We start from the raw sequence: 23584 nt of genomic DNA on the forward strand, positions 1-23584 counted from the left end.
TCAAGTCGTGGTTTTGGTCAGGTTTGTATACGTGCAATTTATGACGTGGCGTTGAAGACACTTGGGTACGGCGGTGGCGGCGAAAAGTTTAACCGGGTTAAGAACAAGCTAATCTGAGATCGACTTCATTGCAGTCCTTATTTGACCACGGCTATCATCGAGCAACCACTTTGACATAGTCAACCAGCCGCTCTGGTTGCCATACGACCACGTCGTTTCAAAACCGGAGAGCCGCTTTCGAGGCCTGGTTAACAAATTATATGAATTATTTTTATTGGAATGTTTGGCGTCGCTTAATAAATATACATGGCACGTGGATAATACCCTAGAGGCACAAAAGGATGAGATCGAGAAAAAGGAAGGTCGTGATTATGAATATAATTTCTGTAACCTTTTAAAGAGTCCACACAAGCTCTGCCGAATTTCACCTTCCCATACAAACAGACTTTCGTTCTCATTTTAATACAGCGCTTTTTTTTATATACTACGTCGGTGGCAAACAATCATACGGCCCGCCTGATGGTAAGCAGTCTTCGCAGCCTATGTACGCCTGCAACTCCAGTGGAGTTACATACGCGTTGCCGACCCTAAACCGCCCCCCCTAGTTGGGCTCTGGCAACCTTACTCACCGGCAGGAACACAACACTATGAGTAGGGTCTAGCTAGTGTTATTTGGCTGCTGTTTTCTGTAAGGTGGAGGTACTTTAACGTTAACTGGAATGACATCCACTGGCTGTGCCCTACCACACAAAGCGAGATGACATTCACAATGCCCATACCTCTCTAGCGTGTTGGATTTTAATGAAACTTTGCAAATACAATGACATGAGGTATATCTATGCCTGTAATTAAGAATAAGAATAAGAATAATATTTATTTCAAGAATTTGGCATTACAAGACCAGCAGTACATTGATCCCCACACTAGGCTCAGCCTGTCACGTGGGAATCTCAGAGAAGTATCGAAATAAAGAAATTAGCTAATAAAACAAACGAAATGGAGTAAACAAGTTTCGTATGCAAAACTTAAATTCGCTGTATTTTTTTACAATGATATCTGAAGCTACATAAACTAATTACAGGCATAGATATACCTTATCCTACTGTAAGTACAAAGTATCAGACCAATCTAGCTAGTCGTTTTAAAATGAGAACGTAACTACGTATGTATGGAGAACCGAGCTTGCTGCGGATACCTCATTTGCCTGGTATACCTATCTACTTACTAGAAATAGGTAGGTACAATGAGAAGGAGAACTCCGTTCTCTTGGTCCTTACTTCACAACATGCTGTAGTCTTCTCTTGACCATATAGGTAAGATATATAATGATATAATCACAGGGCAACCACTTTGACATAGTCAACTAACAGCTCTGGTTGCTGCCACGTCGCTTTCCACGCGTCCACGTCGTTCCAAAACCGAAGAGCAGCCTTGGAAGCCTGGTTCTTCCAGGGTTTCTCATGGCTGTTCTGTGATAAGGAACTATCAGGGAATTCTGTGTGTCCACCTGCAGCCAAGCCGAGGGTTATGTAGAACTGTAAAAAGTGTTTAGTTATAGGTAAACAAACGTGACACAAATTCAAGTCACGTCAAGGCTAAATTTGATTCAGTGACTAGTTTTTGCGGCTATCCATACCTAACCCCGCCGCGGGAGTCATTGTCTAAAGATCGCATACCTAATTGAACATATGCGGTATCTGTGCAGTTAAGTATGGGATCTTTAGAAGGCTCACAACTTTATTTATTAAGTTTCTCGAAATAAAGTTACTCTTAACCGAATCATGTGGGGTGATACATACTTGCTTTCAAATAACACAAATAAAATGATATACCTAATAAACAATTTCAAATTCATAATTAGACACGTAATAGCAAAGAGAATTTGAAATAGCGGTGGATTGTCAAAGAAAACTTTGTATCCACAGTAAATTTACTGTCATCTTTCGACACATGATTAAACTTTTAGAACGCCATTTGACTATGATCCTTATTCTTTCAATGATATGTGTTATATTTGGTAAATATCAAAAAGTGGCGACAACGAGTTCCTATAATTGGCTTCCTGTATCTACTATATATAATAATAATAATGTTAATGTCACAGCTGTTGGGTCTCCAAATAAATAAAATAAAAACTTACTGGGCATAATCCAAAGGTTGTGGCGCCATCGCTCGAAACGATGCCGCTGTACCTTTTGCCTTTGATCTACTAAAAGTTTTAATCATGTGTCGAAAGATGGCAGTAAATTTACCGTGGCTACAAAGTTTTCTTTGACAATCCACCTCTATTGGTAGTGCGCGTTGGAGGGTCTGCCATCTTGTGGCCTGAATCGGAATCATAAACATGCACATTATTTACACGTCACGTGTTTTCTTGTGCATTGTAGGTTCTGCCATCTTGTGGGCTACATCGGAACAATAAACATCACATTTACGCCTCGCGCCAAAAATCTGACGGCTCCTGTGCTGCCTCCTACAGTTCATGCACGCTCCCTATTTCAAATTCCCTTTGGTAATAGGCATAACTTACGTGGTCATCGAAAGGTGCCATCCCAGTTAGTTGTACAGCGGAACAAGAGGCCGGTAGTAGCCCCCGCAGCCCGTTAGACGCTGGTTCTATACGACCGTATTCCAGTCCGTCCACAGATAGTATCAGACGCTCTGCAAAAATATGTCTACATTATATTGTGACCAAAGTTTATTCTAGTACAGTCGACACCAATAGTAGCGGATAAAACAACGCGCCTAAAAAAAAACCCTCCTCGCGTCTCGAAAAATAGAGATATACATAACGCTGCGTGTAACGGAACGTAACATTATCATTTTTTCTATTATTTCTGTCATTCTAAGAAGTACAGTCAGCGTCAGTCAATGTGGCCAAATAGTTCGGTACACCATACTAAATACATCGTGTTTTTTGATTTGCTTTCATTTCGAGGGTGCATTCCTGAGCTTAAATTATGTAACTTTCTCAAAGACACCGATATTCTAATTAACTCCATTTCGGAGATAATCAATCATTAATTTTTATTTTATAAGGCCCTTATGAGCGTGTACACTTGCCTTAGGGCCTGTTTACTTATTGATTAGTGTTTAGTGCGAGTTCATACATTTGCTACTAAACGTAAGTACCTACTATCTCAGACGATCGATATTCGAAATGACATTGATATGTCACAGTTTTCAATTGTTTGTTTGAGTTAAACGTAATGCCCGTATTACAACGCTATATGCAACATTTAGTTACTTTTTATAAAAATAAAAATAGTAAAAAAAAACTTTTTTTTTTTTTGGGAAATTAACTATGCCATTTAGTTTCCTTAAACTTACTAACCGATACCCCGAAGTTAACGGAATACAATAAAAACACGGTGTATATGGTGTACCGAACTATTTGGCTATTTTGGTTGCTACAAAGTATTTGACGCTGACTGTACATGCATATTCTAAATTTCAAACTTAAAATCTTTTCTATTGGCATTCCTTTCGCTGGTTTGGATGTTGTCAGTGGAATCCAAAACTTTGATCAAAGGCACATTATAAAATTGGTATTAGTTTGTGGAACCATTTTAAGCTTTTTATAATATAAGTAGTATTAGGGATTGGTAGCTATAATCTGCTACTTCTGATGATGACTGTAGGTATAGTCACGGACTTTAATTGTTGTCTTTAGTCTAGTACCATTTCATACCATTAGGATTGAGAACCAAATTAATTTTCAAAATCCAACACGCTAGAGAGGTATGGGAATTGTGAATGTCATCTCGTTTTGTGTGGTAGGGCACAGCGCAGCTGATGTCAGCTCAGATCTAGAGCACAGCCCAACAGGGGAAGTACGTCCACGTTACAGAAAACCGCAGCCAAATAACACTAGACCCTACTCATAGTGTTGTGTTCCTGCCGGTGAGTAAGGTTGCCAGAGCTCAATGAGGGGGGGGTTTAGGGTCGGCAACGCGCATGTAACTCCTCTGGTGTTGCAGGCGTACATAGGCTACGGAGACTGCTTACCATCAGGCGGGCCGTATGCTTGTTTGCCACCGACGTAGTATTTGAAAAAAAAACTTGAACCCTAAATGGATCTCTGGAAATCTGTGACCGTACCTAGTAAAGTAAGTAAAAATACAAAAACAAATTTATTAGAACATATTGATTATATTGCTATTAGTGCAATAAATTAATATGAATATAAAATTAGCAATTACTTTTTAATTTTATATACTTATTACTAAAAAACCGGACAAGTGAGAGTCGGACTCGCCCACCGAGGGTTCCGTACTTTTTTCTATTTGTTGTTATAGCAACAGAAATATATCATCTGTGAAAATTCCACTGTCTATCACGGTTCATGAGATACAGACGGACGGACCGCGGAGTCTTACTAATAGGATCCCGTTTTACCCTTTAGGAACGGAACCCTGTAAATTACGGGGGGGGGGGGGTTTACGCACCTGGCGTCCATTTGACAGAATAATCGTGAAAACCGTCACCCCAGAAGGTATATGAGTTCTTCTTGACAAGCAATGTGTCGTAGCAAGAGGTATCAATGACCGGCCCGCTGTATATCACCTGTAAAATATCATTTTCTTAATTTTTTTGTAGAAAAAAAACTGCTAGGACCTTTAAGTTTAAACCCCTACTGGCTTAGGCTTAGGGGTCCCTTAAGAGGAATTTCTGGTTGCGATTTTTCCATACAAACGCTCTCGACTGTTTCCTCCCTGGATTTTTAACATAGAACAATGATTTTTTCAAATAAGATCAATATCATCAATATCTGAAGCAACTTACAGCGCCTCGAACATCGCAAAAACAGCTCAATTGAATTGGCTGCAAAAAAGGCGCAGTATACAAATATGACAACAAATACCAAAGAATCAAAACAGACCGGCATAGATTATTTCTTCCTCTTGCAGTTTCCAAAATTTCATAATGATTGGTTGCGTTTTGGAGGAGGAAACAGTCCACAGCGAAACGTCGATTTTTAAGTATTGATGATGGAATCCTGTTATCCCTCATCAGGGACAGGGCTCGCAGAAGAATTTTCCATTAGGCGCGATCCTGAGCAGCTACTTCCAGCTCTTTCCAGCCGAGTCCAGTTGAGCTAGACTCCTTCTCAACTGATCGCATCCATGTGGTACGAGGCCATCCTGTACGCGTAGCCAACGTGCCTATCGTTCACGCTCCGTGGCGAACGAAACGCAACTGTCACAGTCGCACTAATAAGGAAGAGTGATAGAGAGAGATAGCTACGATACGCTACGGAGCGTGAACGATTGTAAAGTTGGCTACGCGGCCTGACCGTTTACTGCCAGTCGATTGCCAGCGGAGACACAGCTTGGACAAGATAAAAAATTAAATTTTCTTACTTTATTTCCATAGTTAGTGGATCCGGAATTAAGCTCCTTATTGCCTCTTGAACACGCTATCTTCAGAACTCCCGAGTTCACGCTTCCGAAGACAAACTTCTTCATCAACGGTTCCAGTAAGATCTCTGAAAAAAAAAACTTTTGTTGTCATTTAGGTAAGGTTAGCAAATTATGAACTACACATTACAATTTATAATGTTTAATTATGATTAAGTAACGTCCCAGTCCTTGTGGTGTATTCCCATCTGTGCCCGCGCCACGTGACCACCGCCATACAAGAGGCGAGGACAGATGAGAATGATTTGTATGCAGCGCCTATTCCCATCTATGGCTGGCGGGGACAGATGGAAATACGCCGTCCTTGTTACGGTACCGTCCTGTACCCATACCGAATGTGCCCTTACGCAGCGGCTTACGTGAGCGAATAACTCGCGGTGCGGCGGCCCAACAGCATTCGCGATCACAACGAGATCGCCCACGTAAGACACTTCCATAGGTATCAAAGGATTGAATTCACCCGCGCCGCTTCGCGTTCGCGAGTTATTCGCTCACGTAAGCCGCTGCGTTGAACGGATCTCGACTATTTTTGTTACACCTGTATAAAAATGAAGTCATTGTCAATAGTTGTGACAACAAGGTGTCGTAGCGTCTGACATCTCGATTGTTTTTTTTCGTTTGTCGATGTATGTATATGTACCTATGATTGTCATTTTAAGTTGTCATAAATTTACACTAGTAAAAATTAGTAGTTAAAATTTTTAACTACGACCCTTTCCCTTAATATAGTATACATAACAGAGCCCCTAGTGTAAATTTATTCGATAGCGAAACGTGACATACCTACGCGTTTGCGTTAAGTGTCATTTTGTATGGGATTTTGAGTTTCCAAAACGTCCCGCTTGGCGCGCTGTTTCTAAATCCCATACAAAATGAGACTTAACGCAAACGCGTACGTCACGTTTCGCTATCGAATAAATTTACACTAGGGATACAGTTTTGAATGATTCACGGTCAGTTTCACTAGACTTAAATCGACCGGGATATAAACCATGATTACCTTTTATATTATTTTTTTTAATCTCCCGATATTCCGACGCAGTTACGTGCATCTTAAAAAAAAGTGGAAAAAAGTTCCTAACTTGTTCGTTCTAATAACAATAAGTTCAATCTAATAACATTTCCTATCACGATTTCGTATTTGAAGAAATGTACCTTTTTACGAAGAGTTATTTATTTAACGCTAAAGTTAGTGAGGCGTAACGTGTTGAAAAAGTTACTACAATTGACATAGGTAGAAAGGTTTTTAAAAATACGCGATTTTATTACTCTTAATGCCATTAGAAAACCAGTTTTATTTTTTTTAAATAAGAGTTTAACACGGAGTTTTATTTGTATTTGTATTTGTATTTGTATATAACATGGTATAAGTAGTATTAATAGGGTTGTTTCCATCTACAAATCTTAGGGCTGAATTGTATCCCAATAAATTCTTTTGGATTATAAGAACATGTTAAACTACTTTTAGGGGACCTGTAATGACCATATTTTTGTAAATATTGAATTTAAAATATCTTTTGGCACACGTCACGTGACCAAACTCGAAACGTCACTGAAGATTCTGATGACGTCACAACTCTCGGATTGACACTGTTGACAGTTAGGCGATAAACAACAAATGACAAATGTCAGTTGACAGTTCGTATCTTCTACGAGCGTGTTATGTGTCAAACAGTAAACTTTGACGTCACACAATTTTCTAAGAGCGTTTTGGGCGCGAAAGCATCTGTCAAAATATATTTTGTTAATTTAACATATTTAAAGCCGTTTTTAGCATAAAAGTTGAATTTTAGGGCAACTTTTAGTTAATATAGAACGTAATACAAGCGTTTCAAAAAATTTGAAACAACCCTATTGCGCGGCTTGATATTTTTAAGTATATCAACTGAACGTAATAATATCAGTTGGGCAAGGAGGATCTTTTTCATCATGTTTTAATTTCCAGAATTGCGAGGTAACGTGCTCAGCTGTTCTGTAAGCAAGACTTTGGAATACATGTTCTATGTGCAGGTGCACCCTGCCACTGGTACGAGTATTAACTCTTGCATGGGCTCTACCAATAATTTATTTGGCTGTTAACAAATACTATATCCTTAAACCTGTGAATCCACGGCTCCGGGCGTCCGCCGCTCTTGACGATGGTCCGCCTAGAGTGAGCTAGGAGCGGTCGGGCTGAACTGGAGCGAGGCCAGAAGGGCGCTGAAGACTTATGAAGGCCCTCTGCATATCTGAGATGCCTTAGGAGTTAGGGCAACTAGGAGATCGATTCGATGGCTGCTAATGGTCGTAGGTGCAAGCTCGTTCAACGTGATAAAGATAAATTCGTTTAAACTGTCGATTTGTGTGCTTAAAACCCTCGCTGGAGCCACTACAGCATCAGCTCACCAATGAAGATTATCGGTACCGATCCAGCTGTTCGGCGTGCAGAGACGGGATGAGTTGGCTTTCGATTGATTCGCCTTCTTGGTATTAGATAACTAAATTTCCATCTAAAAACAATTTCCCTACTCGAGGGCGATTGTACATTTGGTAACAACATATCCTAAAAAAAATACCTGGGTACAACCAGTCTCCCTGTGGCAGTTTGGCCCTCACAGTGACGGTTCCGTACGTGAACGCAAAGCCGGGCATGCTTATGATGCGACCGCTCACTATGGGCGGTATGATGCCGCTGCCGTCGTTAGCTTGGACGAAACAAGCGCCTGATGTTTCTGATGTGCAACTGAAAGCATTCATAAACAGCTTATCTCCAGACTCTTCAAAACAAGCGAGGGCCTACCTTTAATGTCAAATTTTATTATCTAGGGGGGACAGCTGCCTCCTGTGCCCCCCCCTGGCGACGCTCTTGGCAGAAAAAAGATTCCAATTAGAGTATAACGGTAGACCTTTGCCTGAAATTAGTCTCGTACCTAATTCCCAACAACACAGCTACTTCCTCCTTTCAATTTTGATTTTCCATAGCTAACCCATTTGGTTGACAAAACCTGGATTATCAAATTAGTTTAGTACCCACTGCTTAAAAACTGATATAAAATAGATTAGATACAGACAGACGGTAACGGTATATCGTATAATATATTGATTGGGCGATGCCAGGCGACTTGAGCATGATGAGTAGTATGAGTACTATCAACAGTGTGACTTAATTAGGATTGGACGTGAAACGTTATTCATGTCAGTTTCTTGAATTAAATGTAGCAAATCGTTTGACAGTGCAAGGCAGTCCGAGGTGTAGGAAGGGCTAAGGTAATGCACTGAATCTAGCGCTTACCTATAAAACGTTTCCTATACCTCCACAACGTCCTAATAGTCCTGATCCCCTTTGTTTTTAAAGCAACTGTGCTGCTGTTATTAAGGTAACTGCGGTGTGGACACACCTTTAAACCAAAGTTGGGAGCAGTTTGCAGGCTGTACTGGTAAGTTATCTATATAAATCCAATGAGTCTAGCGTGCTGTCAGCTAAGAATCTTCATGTCTTACCCTTTATATAAATCCAACGAATCCAGCATGCTATCAGCTGAGAACCCTGGCTGGTTCTGCTGTAGTGATGGGACGATACGCAGGTTCCCATTCTGCACAGAGACTGCAGATCGTTGATATGATACGAAGGGATGCTCCTGGAAAGATATTTACAAATAAACAAAAGAATCTGAGTACGCGTTTAACTTGCTTGCAGCCTCAACATCTTCGGAGAACAGGTTTTGAGTATTGTGATTTAAATAGAATGATTCAACATTCTTCATATTACGTAGTGCAGGGGAGGGTGGGGTACAGCGGAAAACTTTTTTCGTAAAAGCTGATGTAGTTGCGCCATTTTAAATTAAAAAATATAAATACTGATTTACTGCCACGATTCGAAGCCTGGCACACAGGTAGCAAGGTGACGTCAGTGTTTAACGTACAACGTCACTTAAATTGAGTTTAAATTTACTATTTGGGATGGTGCTTCCCGAGAGTGAATGCGCGTTTCTTAGCTGATGAAATAGAATGGGATACTTACAGAATGGTCTACAGGAACATATTGCTGCACTTGCCATACGTCTGTTCTTAATGAATCAAAGTTCTCCTCAAAGATGGTCTGTCCAGCGCAGGCGACGCCTCCTCGTACCCGAGTAAGAGTTGGGGCGCAGTTTGGATTTGTGGGCGTCGTTAGGGCTTCACGCGACTCGTAGTCTTCCAATTCTTAAATACAAAGTGTACAAATTCTTTAATACAGCACAGCATAGCGACTTATGAACGAAGAACATAAAAAAGTATATGCACAGCAGTAGGCGATTACAGGATGATGAAAGTGAAGCTCGATTTTTTTCTCACGTACATAGGTATCTTCGGAGATCAGGGTTTGGATTTTAGTAAAAATTAATAAATAGTTAATGTGGAATGATGTTACGTGGTGTATTTGTAATGGATTTCAGGGGAATCCTTACATATAAAATAAATAAATAAATAAATAAATAAATATTACAGGACATTATTACACAAATTGACTAAGTCCCACAGTAAGCTCAATAAGGCTTGTGTTGAGGGTACTTAGACAACGATATATATAATATATAAATATCTATAAATACTTAAATACATGGAAAACACCCATGACTCAGGAACAAATATCCATGCTCATCACACAAATACATGCCCTTACCAGGATTTGAACCCGGGACCATCAGCTTCGTAGGCAGGGTCACTACCCACTAGGCCAAACCGGTCGTCATATATGTAACCTTACAAAACTGCAATCTATAAGTAATATTGTTGTTACTTATAGATAACCTTAATTATCGACGGTCATGGCCAATGTATATACTACCTACCTACGGCATAGCCATTGACAAAAGTTTCAAATATAAATGCAAAAAATTAAAGAAAGCAAGAGTGAATACGCTGAGAGAGAGAGAGAGACAGAGAAATGGGAATTGTTACGTGATATATGGTAACCGAAGTTTTCTACCTATTCGGACAGATGAACATAAGAAAACTATAACGGTTCCCATCTATTTAGATTAAGGAAGCTTATCAGCAGCAAACGTCAGCTTATCCTTCACATACACAGCACTCCTGACAGATGCGAACGCGTGGTAATTAATGACGTCACCGACCGCCAGCGCGACGTTGGACTATCTGGCAGTTCCACTACCCATCTAGTTGGAGGAGTAAAGGCTACGGAACATTAAAGATGTCGGCAAGTGTACTTACTGGTGACAGTAAACGTCAGCTTATCCTTCACATACGCAGCACTCTTGACAGACGCGAACACGTGGTAGTTGATGACGTCGCCGACCGCCAGCGCGACGTCAGGCTATCTGGCAGTTCCACTACCCATCTAGTTGGAGGAATAAACGCTACGGAACCTTAAAGATGTCGGCAAGTGTACTTACTGGTGACAGTAAACGTCAGCTTATCCTTCATATACGCAGCACTCTTGACAGACGCGAACACGTGGTAGTTGATGACGTCGCCGACCGCCAGCGCGACGTCAGGCTATCTGGCAGTTCCACTACCCATCTAGTTGGAGGAGTAAAGGCTACGGAACATTAAAGATGTCGGCAAGTGTACTTACCGGTGACAGTAAACGTCAGCTTATCCTTCACATACGCAGCACTCTTGACAGACGCGAACACGTGGTAGTTGATGACGTCGCCGACCGCCAGCACGACGTCGGGCAGCTCCACCACCCACCTAATGGGGAAAATATGTGATTATGATTACGTTTAATAAGATTTCCCACATAAAATACCAATTTACACTGGTCCCCACTGATGGTAACTTGTTTTCATATTTTTTTCACGTTTGATTTCATGTTTTCTCGCTTAAGATGCAATTTGGAACTGATCTCTTCAGAATCTTCTTAAGCGGGTTTGAGTATTTTATAAATGAATTCCTGGCCCCTAATTTATACGAAGATGACACCGAACTTAACCTGATAGGTACAAGTAGGTAGAAATAGAGCGCGAACTGGACCGCCGGAGTAGTCTTTTCTCCTTCCTTTTTTGGAGGGTAATGTAAAAGAGATACGGTCTATCTGAGGTAGGGAATGTAAACACTTGAGGTAGATTTCTGATAATATTTAATGATCTTTTTTTCTTCAAAAACGAATGCAGCACTATCGACTAACTCAGATGCTTGCCACTTTCAGAATGAAATCGCCTGCAGATCAGTAGGGCGATAGTTCTGAATTCAAATAATCGTTGCCAGTTATCTATCTCGAGACTATGAAGGTTTCCAACCTTCACAGTAGTCAAGAGTTAATATCGTGGCTAGGGCATTAGATTAGGTGAGTATGATCCAAGAAACGATCGTATGCCAAGCAGCGTCACCTGAGACAACAATGCATACTGTTCCATCAATTTCTATAGTTATTTTCTCTACTATATTTTTGCCTTTTCCCCGTGTGGTGTCCGGCTTAAGAATAGCACCAACCCTAAAAGAACGAGGGTGTCGTAAGAGGCGACTAAGATCACGAAGGAAGCCGTCATCTAACCCTTCGTCACAGGGGAGATAAGCCTCTAAGCATTGGGTTGCAACTTATCTAGGAGAAGGAAAACTCCAAAATCAAACCCGGGACGGAGTCCCCGTTAGGCGTGAGTAGGGTCCAACCTGAAATCTGCGGTAGACTCCTGCAGCCAACCTGGCTCCACACGTATTGGCTTGCCTTTCCGGCCAGTGAGGTCGAGAGGGTGGCGCAGGTGCTGGGCATCCCTGCGTTTTCCTTAACTCCGTCCCAGGCGGTGTAATGTCTCTAGACATTGCACCATAGATCGTCTGAAATAGACGCTGAGGCCAGTAGTATTTTTGCCTTTAATGTTTGATATGTTCTCTGGGAGAACTAGGCGTTACGTATGTGCCTATTTTTAAGATTTTATGTATATGTAATTATATGAAGAATAAGTCCCGCCGAGTTTCTGTGGCCAGTATCTTCTCAGGGCTGTGGTCTACACTACACCACACTACTACCGCAGTACCACCGGTTCTAAGTGTTCGAACCCTTAGAACCGGTGGAGGTTTCTGGTATTCACTTTTATACTACGTCGGTGGCAAACAAGCATACGGCCTGCCTGATGGTAAGCAGTCTCCGTAGCCTATGTACACCTGCAACTCCAGAGGAGTTACATGCGCGTTGCCGACCCTAACCCCACCCCCCTCGTTGAGCTCTGGCAACCTTACTCACCGGCAGGAACACAACACTATGAGTAGGGTCAAGTGTTATTTGGCTGCGGTTTTCTGTAAGGTGGAGGTACTTCCCCAGTTGGGCTCTGCTCTAGATCTGGAATGACATCTGCTGTGCTGTGCCCTACCACACAAGGCGAGATGACATTCACATTGCCCATACCTCTCTTACATTGTAATATGCCTAAACTGAATTAATAAAAACTTTCATTTTCACTACTAACCTCCCATTTTTGGGTGATACCACCTCTCCATGGAGTTCACCCACTTGTGTGGACTCGATTTTTCTGTTGATGTTGCCTTGGAATACGAAGAGGGCTAGATTCGGGGCATCTGAAACATAATTTATGATCACAGCCTAGGCTAGGGCTTGTGCACAAATCACGCGAGGTTTTTTTTTTTCCGGCAATTTCTTACCCCCCTTCCCCTTGGTGATATTTGATGAGGTTCTTGGCGAACCCCCCTTCCACCTCATAACCTCAAGTGTATTTTTTTTAAATATTTTCGTTCCACCAAATTTTAAGATAAATAGTATTGTATAGAGTAAATCTTGTTTAGACTCGCTATTTTGAAGTGCCAAGTGAAGATTTATGCTTAACAAAACCGAGAAAAAGTATGTGGTGGATATTTTTTCTTAGTTTCGTTCACCATAGAAAAATACACGTGAGGTTTTCTTATAAACCAACGTGATCTCTCGTGATTTTTTCGTGACCCCCCTCCCCCCCTATCGAACCTCGCGTGATTTGTGCACAAGCCCCTACCTAAAATAAAGATGAAAATGGTTTGCATCGGTCATCAGTACCCCTAGTGTAAATAAATTCGATTTCCAAACATGACGTACGCGTTTGCGTTTAGTCTCATTTTGTATTGGATTTCGAAAGAGCGCGCCAAGCGGGACGTTTTGGAAACTCAAAATCCTATACAAAATGAGACTTAACGCAAACGCGTTCGTTACGTTATGATGTCGATCAAAGTTACACTAGGGGTACAGGTATTTGTACTCTTGGACTGTAGTAAAAACCGAACGTAGTATGTGCTTCGGTTTTTGTTAACATTTCAAGCGCAATCCTCAATTTTTATGTACAGTAATAATTCCTATGACAAAAATATTTAAACAAGGCTATTTGTGAAACATGTAATTCCTATATTATGAGGGTCTACAGTATGAGGTGCTTCAAAAAAGGAGTGTGCAGATTTTTAAAGGAGTTGTAGGCGTCCATAGGCTACGGTGACTGCTTACCATCAGGAGGGCCGTATGCTTGCTTGCCACCGCCGTGGTATAAAAATTTTTATATCCATAGTCAAAGTCAAAGTCAAGTCAAAATATTCTTTATTCAAATAGGCCTAGCAACAAGCACTTTTAAATCGTCAAATTTTACAAATATCATCTTAATCTAAATATCAGAGCAATTTATTGATGCAGTTATTATTGTTCTAAAAAAAACATTGAACTATTATAGATATGGTAAACTTAAAAATAAGGATTTCACAAAAGGACCGTCAAACATCAAAATTGTATAAAAATACTAGTCTAGAAACTTTCTAGAATAAAATCTAAATGTCAATAAATACGGTATATATACCTATACATTGAATTATCAATTTCATCATTATTTAAATAACAATAAATAATTCATTCTTTACAATCACACTTAATCCCACGGTGTTTCATCATTCATGTAGTCTTGTGTGCTATAATAGGCTTTAGAGATAAGCTTACGTTTTACATAATTTTTAAATTTACTAACAGACAGTTCAGTTATAATATTAGGAAGTTTATTGTAAAATCTTACACAATTACCCATGAATGATTTCTTAATTTTATGGAGCCTAGTGAAGGGCACTGCGAGCTTATGCTTATTTCTAGTATTAATATTATGTATTTCACAGTTTTTCTTAAAACTGGCAATGTTTTTATGTACATACAGAATATTCTCATAAATATATTGACAGTGCACTGTCATTATGTTAATGTCCTTAAACTTATCTCTAAGTGTGTCTCTATGGTACATTTTATATATTGCACGAATAGCCCTCTTCTGCAGAACAAAAATGGTATTTATCCCTGAAGCACTGCCCCATAGTAAAATACCGTATGACATAATGCTATGAAAGTAACTAAAGTAAACTAATCGAGCTGTTTTCACGTCTGTTAACTGACGGATCTTGCTCACTGCAAAAGCTGCAGAACTCAGTCTATTCGAGAGATTTGCAATATGGGGACCCCATTGTAGTTTAGAATCTAAAGTTATACCAAGAAAAACTGTACTATCTACTAGTTCCAATTCCTCATCCTTGACAATGACACTTGTTTGCTCATTCCTTATGTGACTTGTAACAAACTTAATGCATTTAGTCTTTTTCTCATTTAACAATAAATTATTAACATTAAACCAATTTACTAATTTAGAAATAGCATTGTTTACATCACTGCAAGCTTGTTGCTGTCGTTTGACTTTGACAATAAGTGAGGTATCGTCTGCAAACAATACTATGTCATGGTGGGTCTTTACAAGGTAAGGCAGGTCATTAATGTAGATAAGGAACAGGAAAGGCCCCAATATTGATCCCTGCGGTACACCCATAGAGACCAATGACCCCGGTGATCGCTGTCCACTCACATCAACCCTTTGTATTCTACCGTGTACCGTAAAACGCTGCAACTTTGCCTGGATTTTGACGTTTTTTTCTTATATCTGTGAACCTATTTTTCATTATGAGTTTCATGAGTATTAGTCGGATAACATACCCTGTACCTTACCAGATAAGACTCAAATATCATTACCTAATCATACTGTATTTCCGATTTACAAGCAATCAAAGTGGCAGGCAAAGTTGTAGGCCTAAGACGTAACTTTGCCTAGACGGATATCCCCATAAATAATGTGTTGCTATTTGCAATAATTATTTACTCTTGTGCATGAGACATTATGCTTGCCCCTGACAGTCAAATTATTGCCATAAGCTTAATACTTTTTTTTTCACATGCAATAGGTAAAGTTGTAGCAGGTTCCACAAACTTTCTATACAAAAACATCGTTAACTGTAGGGTTGTGCCAAAAAAATATTATTATTAAAAAAATCTATTTATATTGTTAGTTACAAAATAATCAACAAACAAATGTAATATAATGTTGTTTGATTTCTTTTTCTTTTAGTATTTAATAATTTGAACTTATTTGAATTTTTTTATTACAAGTACATTGCAGATACACTATTTTGCTAATTTTCAATGCATTATTGTGTAAAGTTCTATTTCATTGTAAAGTTCTAATCACCTGACAACCCAGATTTCGATAAAAAGATAACTGCAAGACAAATCAAATGAGCCTAAACACAGTGGATTTATTATGTGTAGTTTAGAAGTTGCTATTTTCGGTCTCCATCATCAGACCATCTCGATGGTACCATAAACATTGCATTGTCACCCAAGTTACATAAGTATGTCAAACACCTCAATTGGTCGCTAATAAGTGGTTGAAAATTAGATTGCAAATTTTGAACAAAAAGACAATTACAAGTAAACATACAACATAATTATAATACAATAAATATACAATTGCAAGTAACTACAATAAAAATATAATAACAGATTGCAATAAGTTGTTTTTTATAATTTTCATTTTAATACCCATAAGTTTTTTTTTGTTAACGTTAGTCTATTATTGCATTGTCAACAGATCTACATAGGTACCCACACTGAAAGTCGGTGAAAATCGACTTGCAAGATTTGACTTAAACAAACAAACATTGCAAGTTAATAAAAAGCTTGTAATAAATAAACTCATTTAAGCAGTTCAGGCAAGCTTACTTTTACTCTTTTCTGTACATTTATAAAATCCAGCTAGTGACAGCCCTAGACCCAGGCAAAATTGTGTCATTCAAGTTTCCAAAACACTGCCCAATATTGCCTAGTACGTTATGATGCTGAAATCATGTCCTTTTCTTGAAAATATTAAACTTACGGGAAATAGACAGTCTTTACTTACCCTGGGACGTTACCACTTCTAAAAAAAAACCTTTTTCGTAGATAAAAATTCAAAAGTTGCGAGACCCTAAAAAAATGCTGCCGCTCACGCCGACTTATGATACGTAACTGGCGGAGCAACAATGGAGTTACCATTGTAAAAAAATGAAATATGTGTTGCCAGAATAATGAAGATTACTACCAAATGGTAAAAAACAAGAAAAAACTAAGCAAATTCGAGAGGTCGTAATTGAAATGAAATAGGCAAAATTGAGCTTAAATGGCAAAGTTGCAGCATTTTACGGTAAGTAAGACTATTAAATTCAGTGCCGAGCCTCTTACTCCATAGAGGTTAAATAATATAGAAATGAAATGGAGATGCGACCAGATGACCAAACGGAAGCACTTATGGAACTTTCAGTAGGAGTAACAGAGAAAGCGCTATTATGGTTTGTCCTTGTCACAGTCTCATTTTTTTTCCCACCGTAAATTTAGTATGGTTTATGGTGAGTAACAAATAAGCCGACCAAATTACGTAGGTTGTTTTTGGTATGTTGTCAGGAATGTTAAAACGTGTTTTTGATTTTGTCGCATTGCGTACGTTCTTTCCCTCACAGGCGCACGCGTATAGTACATCTATAGGATCCAACCATCTATGATTATATCACTGTTACCCGCGCGCGAGCGACGAGTTCAATGTCAAGGACGTTTGAGGTTATCATTCGCCTTAACATTTGCGGGGGATTTAAGTAACAGGTACTTCCCGGTTCCCACAACTAAATATCTATGGAATTATTATCTTGTATTTTGTGATTCACGATATTCGAAAGTTTTTGTTGTTCCAAGAATCAAACAGGGATTCCCTACAGATTATAGACAAACGTGTTTTTATGTTGTCCGGTTAGCAGGAAACCGGCTTACGGCTCGATTCCAAGAATAATTAAGACACGTTTAAGATCTTGGAAAGATCTTTAAAAGATCGATAACTAAACGACATGTCAAAATTGACGTTTATTTCGATTCCGCTGTGATCCCATTAAGATCTATCTACGTTATTTCTAACGTCAAAGTGACATTGGTTGCCCGAATCGAGCTGTTTCCGTCAATTATACGACATACAAACGGTATCTAAATAGAACTTATCTAAACCAGAACTTATCGTTACCGTATTTCATTCTTCCGACCGATTCTTTACGACCGGTCTGGCCTCGTGGGTAGTGACCCTGCCTATGAAGCCGATGGTCCCGGGTTCAAATCCTGGTAAGGGCATTTATTCGTGTGATGAGCATGGATTGTTCCTGAGTCATGGGTGTTTTCTATGTATTTAAGTATTTATAATTATTTATATATTATATATATCGTTGTCTAAGTACCCTCAACACAAGCCTTATTGAGCTTACTGTGGGATTTAGTCAATTTGTGTAATAATGTCCTATAATATTTATTTATTTATTTACCTATTCTTCGAATCGTGCGTAAAACTGTAAAGATCGTGTCACACACGACGACGCGAGCCTTGACACGTATTGTCATGTCACTAAAGGTTACATTTTTCAAATCTGCGCGTAATCGTGGATGACACAATTAATAAGAGATAATTATGTTAGGCGTGCTTGCAAGTTATTTAATAATAATTCAAAACTGTCTGAAGTCGATATATTTAATTGCTCGATATATGATGTTAAGAAAGCATTCAAACAACAATAATTAGGATGTTGAACCCTGTGATGTGATGATTGTATGTTTGATTGCAGCATACTTTTTTTATTATTATTCTCTTTATTCATTCAATATCTTAGGTTAGGATTTTTTATAATATGGATAATATAAAAACACTTACAAAACAATACAAAAGATATAAACACATTATAAAAAACCTAACCTAGGGTGCCGCCAGCAGCGGGGCAGGGCCCAAGCTGCCGGTGGTCAGGGCCGCAGAGAGAGGAACCGACGTACTATACGCGCCGTGTCCAAAATTACTGCCTTCTGCATCTGACCCTTGATCCAGCCACCTAGCGAGAGTCTCTCTAGGTGTTGGTCGAGACTCTTCGCTATGAGACCGTTCGCTGACACGACTATCGGGACAATGATCGTCGAATCAACATCCCACATGGCGGTTATCTCGTGAGCCAAGTCTAGGTACTTACTGGACTTGTCCTTCTCGGCTTTCACGAGATTCTCATCATGGGGGATGGTGATGTCGACGAGCACGGCAAAGAAATCGTGTCAAATTGTCTTTTTGGCGGGATTGAAACGAATTTGAAGCTAATTTAGAGTCAGAGGCGAGAAAACACGCACGAAACGTATAGCCATTTATTTTAGAGTTAGAAGTTATTATTATTATTATTACTTTATGGTACAGCGAAGGCATTAAATAATTAAATTACTACTGATAATGTAATTTTGCGACCTTGACTGCACCCGGATAAATACATTCAGTTACAACTCAGATCTGTTTGTTTAAAGTATTTATAAATGTAATTAGCTATTGTATCTTTAATTAAGGAAACTGTAGGTTTAATTTAATACTACCATATATTTCTGTTCAATTGTATATGTATGCAACCGTTTGTTTCTTAGTAAAGAATAAACAAATAACGTTTGTTAAGGAAGTTTAGTTATAAATTTAAATGGTAACTAGGATTATTTAAATCAATTTAATTATGAAAAATATAACATTGTGTAATAACCTGAATATTACAGAAAAATATTGTATATTGGATACGAACATGTCAAGAAAAATAAGTTTATTAGAATTTTGCGTATGTATTCGAAATGCCATTACCAGTGGGGCTAAGATGGTCGACTCTTTATCATTTGTCACGATGCCTGTCACGTTCTAACCAGTATGTAAGCGCGAAAGTGACGGGCATAGTGACGTTTTCATCACTTAAAAATGGAACCATGCTGCCACCGCAGAATAAGATAAACTTACTGGGAGTGTATTTAAAGAGATAACTGCGATATTCAATTCAATTCAATGTATTTATATTGCATTGATCTTAAACTTTTTATGAATTCAAGTGAATTTTATCTTTATGGTATTACACACTCTCGTAAATATATATTTCCAAAGTTTTCAAACTGATGCCAATTTGCTCTAATTCTTTTTTCCAACATAGGACGTGTTTACAAAACAAGTACCCGTCAAAAATATTTTTGACACACACTTTTATTGCCGACTGCACTTTCTCATTTTTGTACGTCAAGTGAGACCTTTCAAATGAGCCTAAACTCAATGTGTTTACGTTTTTCCCTCGAAGAGTTCCTTTGGCTACCTTCCGACTGCATCATCAGATCAGCTCCATGTTAGCATACTATTGCATTGTCATCGGAAATACGGAAGTATACCAAATTTCAGCTCAAACAGACACCAGGAAGTGGTTCAAATTTATGTTACAAGATTTGTAGCACATATATATATATATATGTCGATTTATACACAGAATATACGCGGTGAAGCTAAATAAAAGTGTGTAATAATAATAATAAAAGGGTGTACTAAAAAGTGTGTAATAAAAGTGTGTAAAAAAACCTACAACAATTTTCACTTCACTAATATTTCTAGCGTACCTGGTATAAAAGCCCGGAACCCTTTAGGCTTGAAAGCCTGTATTGTTACTTCGGGTACATTATAAATGTCATCGGCCTTAGCGAGACAGAACAGGAAAACGAGCGCACGCGCACAACCGATCGCGCTCACTGCCATCTTGATACTAGTTGTTTATTTTATACACTAACCTCTGCCCTCCACTTGTTCTGCGTAGAATTTGTACTTCTATCTTAAAATAATATTAATTTACCTTTTCATTCTTTCAGAGATGATTTCCCTAATAAAAACTACCCTATGTTACCGGGGCTCGAACTATCCCCATACGCACAGTCACGTCTGAAAATATCGATATGGACAAAGTGCCAAAAATATGTATACACTACACTGTTATATGGGTCGTGTATTCATATTTTTGGCACTTCGCTCGTGTCGATTTTTTCAGAAGTGACTGTACCAAAATTCACCAAAAACGGTGCTGTTTAAGGGTCCCCCGTCAAGCTCGGTACACACAAACGCAGTTATGCTCTCAAAACGACTAGCAGGAACATGCTGCTGAAACTTTGTACTTACAATAGGATACGGTATACTCGTATCTAGTCCTGTAATTAGTTTATGTAGCTTCAGATCAAAGAGAATTTGAAATAGAGGTGTATTGCCAAAGAAAACTCTGTAGCGACTAGCGACGTAAATTTATGCCATCTTTCGACACATAAGTAATTAAAACTTTTAGAACGCCATTTGACTTTGATCCTTATTATTTCACTGATTGTGTTCAATTTGTTAAATATCATAAAGTGGTGCCATACCTCATGTAATTGTATGTGAAAAGTTTCATTACAATCCAATACGTAGTTTTAAAATGAGAACGAAACGGCTCCTGTTGTATGGGAAGGTGAAATTCGTCTGTCTGTCTGAAGAGTAATACCTCATACCGAATGTAATTAGGTATTTCTATCTGTTATCGATACGCGTGCATATAATCCCTACTAATATTATAAATGCGATAGTATATCTGTATATACTATCGCATTTATAATATTAGTAATTAGGTAAAGCGCTGATGGCTTAGCGGTAAGAGCGTGCGACTTGCAATCCGGAGGTCGCGGGTTCAAACCCGGGCTCGTACCAATGAGTTTTTCGGAACTTATGTACGAAATATCATTTGATATTTACCAGTCGCTTTTCGGTGAAGGAAAACATCGTGAGGAAACCGGACTAATCCCAACCAGGCCTAGTTTACCCTCTGGGTTGGAAGGTCAGATGGCAGTCGCTTTCGTAAAAACTAGTGCCTACGCCAAATCTTGAGATTAGTTGTCAAGTGGACCCCAGGCTCCCATGAGTCGTGGCAATATGCCGGGACAACGCGAGGAAGAAGAGGTATTTCTGTTATAACGTGGTGTCTAGAGTAATGAGTATCATCATCATTATCATCAGGTACCAATAGGTGTATATTAAGTAACTATTTATAGTTCGTGTCATTCACTATGACGCGCAGATTTGTCAAATCTAACCTTTAAAAACATGACAATACGAGTCAAGGCATACGTCATTGTGAATGACATGATCTATAGTCGGTAGTTAGTCTTATCAAACTCATAACCACCATTTGTTGCCTCCGTAATTCCTTGGTAGTCAACAGGAAAATAAACTTAACAATTGGGTACTTGACACAAGTTGAATATTATAACAAAATTCAGTTAAATGGATAGAAAATGAGTCATCCATTATAAAAAATAGGAATTTAAAAAATTATATTGAGATTATAAAAAAATACAAGGCTCCGAAATCTCAATAAATTTTTTTTTTTGTCTTTCAAAAATAGAAAAGAAAATGGTACCATTCGATTTCTTACATTTTATTGAAAAATAAATTGTATGACAACTGTACACATAAACGCAATATTTCAGGGTCAAAATGGCAATTTCCTTGATCTTCCATACATTTAGGACAGACTTATATGATGTGACGTCACATCACCTTATCATTTTGTTAGAGGCGTTTCAATCGTCGAGTGCGGGCGTCAGACTTTAACTATAATTCCTGATCTTTGTGTTGCTTAAATGCCATGAGTTCTATATAGACATTTGATCCTCAGGAAAATCAAGATCATTTGACATTCTGCTCATATCTGCTATTAATTATATTTATTCATTGTTCATATCTGCTATTAATTATATTTATTCATTGTTCATATCTGCTATTAATGTCTTCAACCATCTGCCAAACGAAATAAAAAGCCTCGAAGGAAATACTTTTAAAAGATGCTTAAAAAACTTTTTAATAGACAAAGTTTTCTATAATTTAAAAGAATTTTATAACTATGTAAACCTAAATGTATATTAAAATATAGTTTAAGATAAAATATTAAAACCTAGTTTAAGTTAAAAATAATTGTATACCCGAGAAGGGTAAAACTGTTGATACTCATCAAAAAATGTACCTAAGTCATATTCTTGTACCTACACAGTTTGCACAATAAATATTTCTGATTCTGATTCTGATTCTGATTCATTATTTACAAAAAACTGTCAAGTAGCCAATTACTTTAATACAACAGCTAGCCAATAATGTTTAATCCGTCTATTACCTATTTAATATCCAGTTATTTATAAAACAAGGCGTGACATTGTAGGTTCCATGAGTTGGTTATATTTTCTGTTTGTGTTTTCGGGATTTGTAGTCGGTGAAAATATACATATTACCAAAAGCAACAGTAGAAGCTATTTATCCGAAAGGACTGAGAGTTTCTATAGCAGGTATGTAGTTTTTATTTATTTATTACATGGAAACCAACATAATGGTAGGATGCATAAATGACAAAAAGCCAATGACAGGTCCTCACCAGTAGTGACAAAATAAGATAGAGCAGAGCCCAACTGGGGAAGTACCTCCACCTTACAGAAAACAGCAGCCAAATAACACTATGAGTAGGGACTCAGTGTTGTGTTCCTGCCGGTGAGTAAGGTTGCCAGAGCTCAACGAGCGTTTAGGGTCGGCAACGCGCATGTAACTCCTCTGGAGTTGCAGGCGTACATAGGCTACGGAGACTGCTTACCATCAGGCGGGCCGTATGCTTGCTTGCCACCGACGTAGTATAAAAAAAAAGATATGTTCACACTTACTACATAGTAATAACTAATGGCTACAATAATAAAATAAACTTAACTAGAACTTAATTACTATAACAAGTACCCCTAGTGTAAATTTAATCGACATCATAACGTGACGAACGCGTTTGCGTTAAGTCTCATTTTGTATAGGATTTTGAGTTTCCAAAACGTCCCGCTTGGCGCGCTCTTTCTAAATCCAATACAAAATGAGACTAAACGCAAACGCGTACGTCACGTTTCGAAATCGAATTTATTTACACTAGGGGTACAGGTTAGAAATACGCTTTATAGTTGATATATTATTTTGCTGTTGAAAACGTCCACATTCACATTTTTCGTTATCTGGTTTTCGTTTTTGTTGAAGTTTTTA

General features: G+C 38.5%; 1 protein-coding gene across 1 annotated transcript; it reads right to left on the reverse strand.

Annotated features, from left to right (window-relative positions):
• Positions 1 to 256: 256 nt before the first annotated feature.
• LOC133523274 (beta-1,3-glucan-binding protein-like) lies at positions 257 to 20275 on the reverse strand. Its single transcript, XM_061858765.1, has 10 exons — positions 20125 to 20275; positions 12809 to 12917; positions 10978 to 11096; positions 9421 to 9602; positions 8901 to 9037; positions 7976 to 8142; positions 5364 to 5488; positions 4449 to 4566; positions 2531 to 2661; positions 257 to 1535 (listed from the first exon to the last, which is right to left on the reverse strand). The coding sequence occupies exons 1-10, from the start codon at positions 20258 to 20260 to the stop codon at positions 1335 to 1337; spliced, it is 1425 nt and encodes a 474-aa protein (XP_061714749.1). The 5' UTR covers positions 20261 to 20275; the 3' UTR covers positions 257 to 1334.
• Positions 20276 to 23584: the final 3309 nt, after the last annotated feature.

This window comes from Cydia pomonella, chromosome 12 (genome assembly GCF_033807575.1).
Source record: "Cydia pomonella isolate Wapato2018A chromosome 12, ilCydPomo1, whole genome shotgun sequence".
NCBI classification, from domain to species: Eukaryota; Metazoa; Arthropoda; class Insecta; order Lepidoptera; family Tortricidae; genus Cydia; species Cydia pomonella.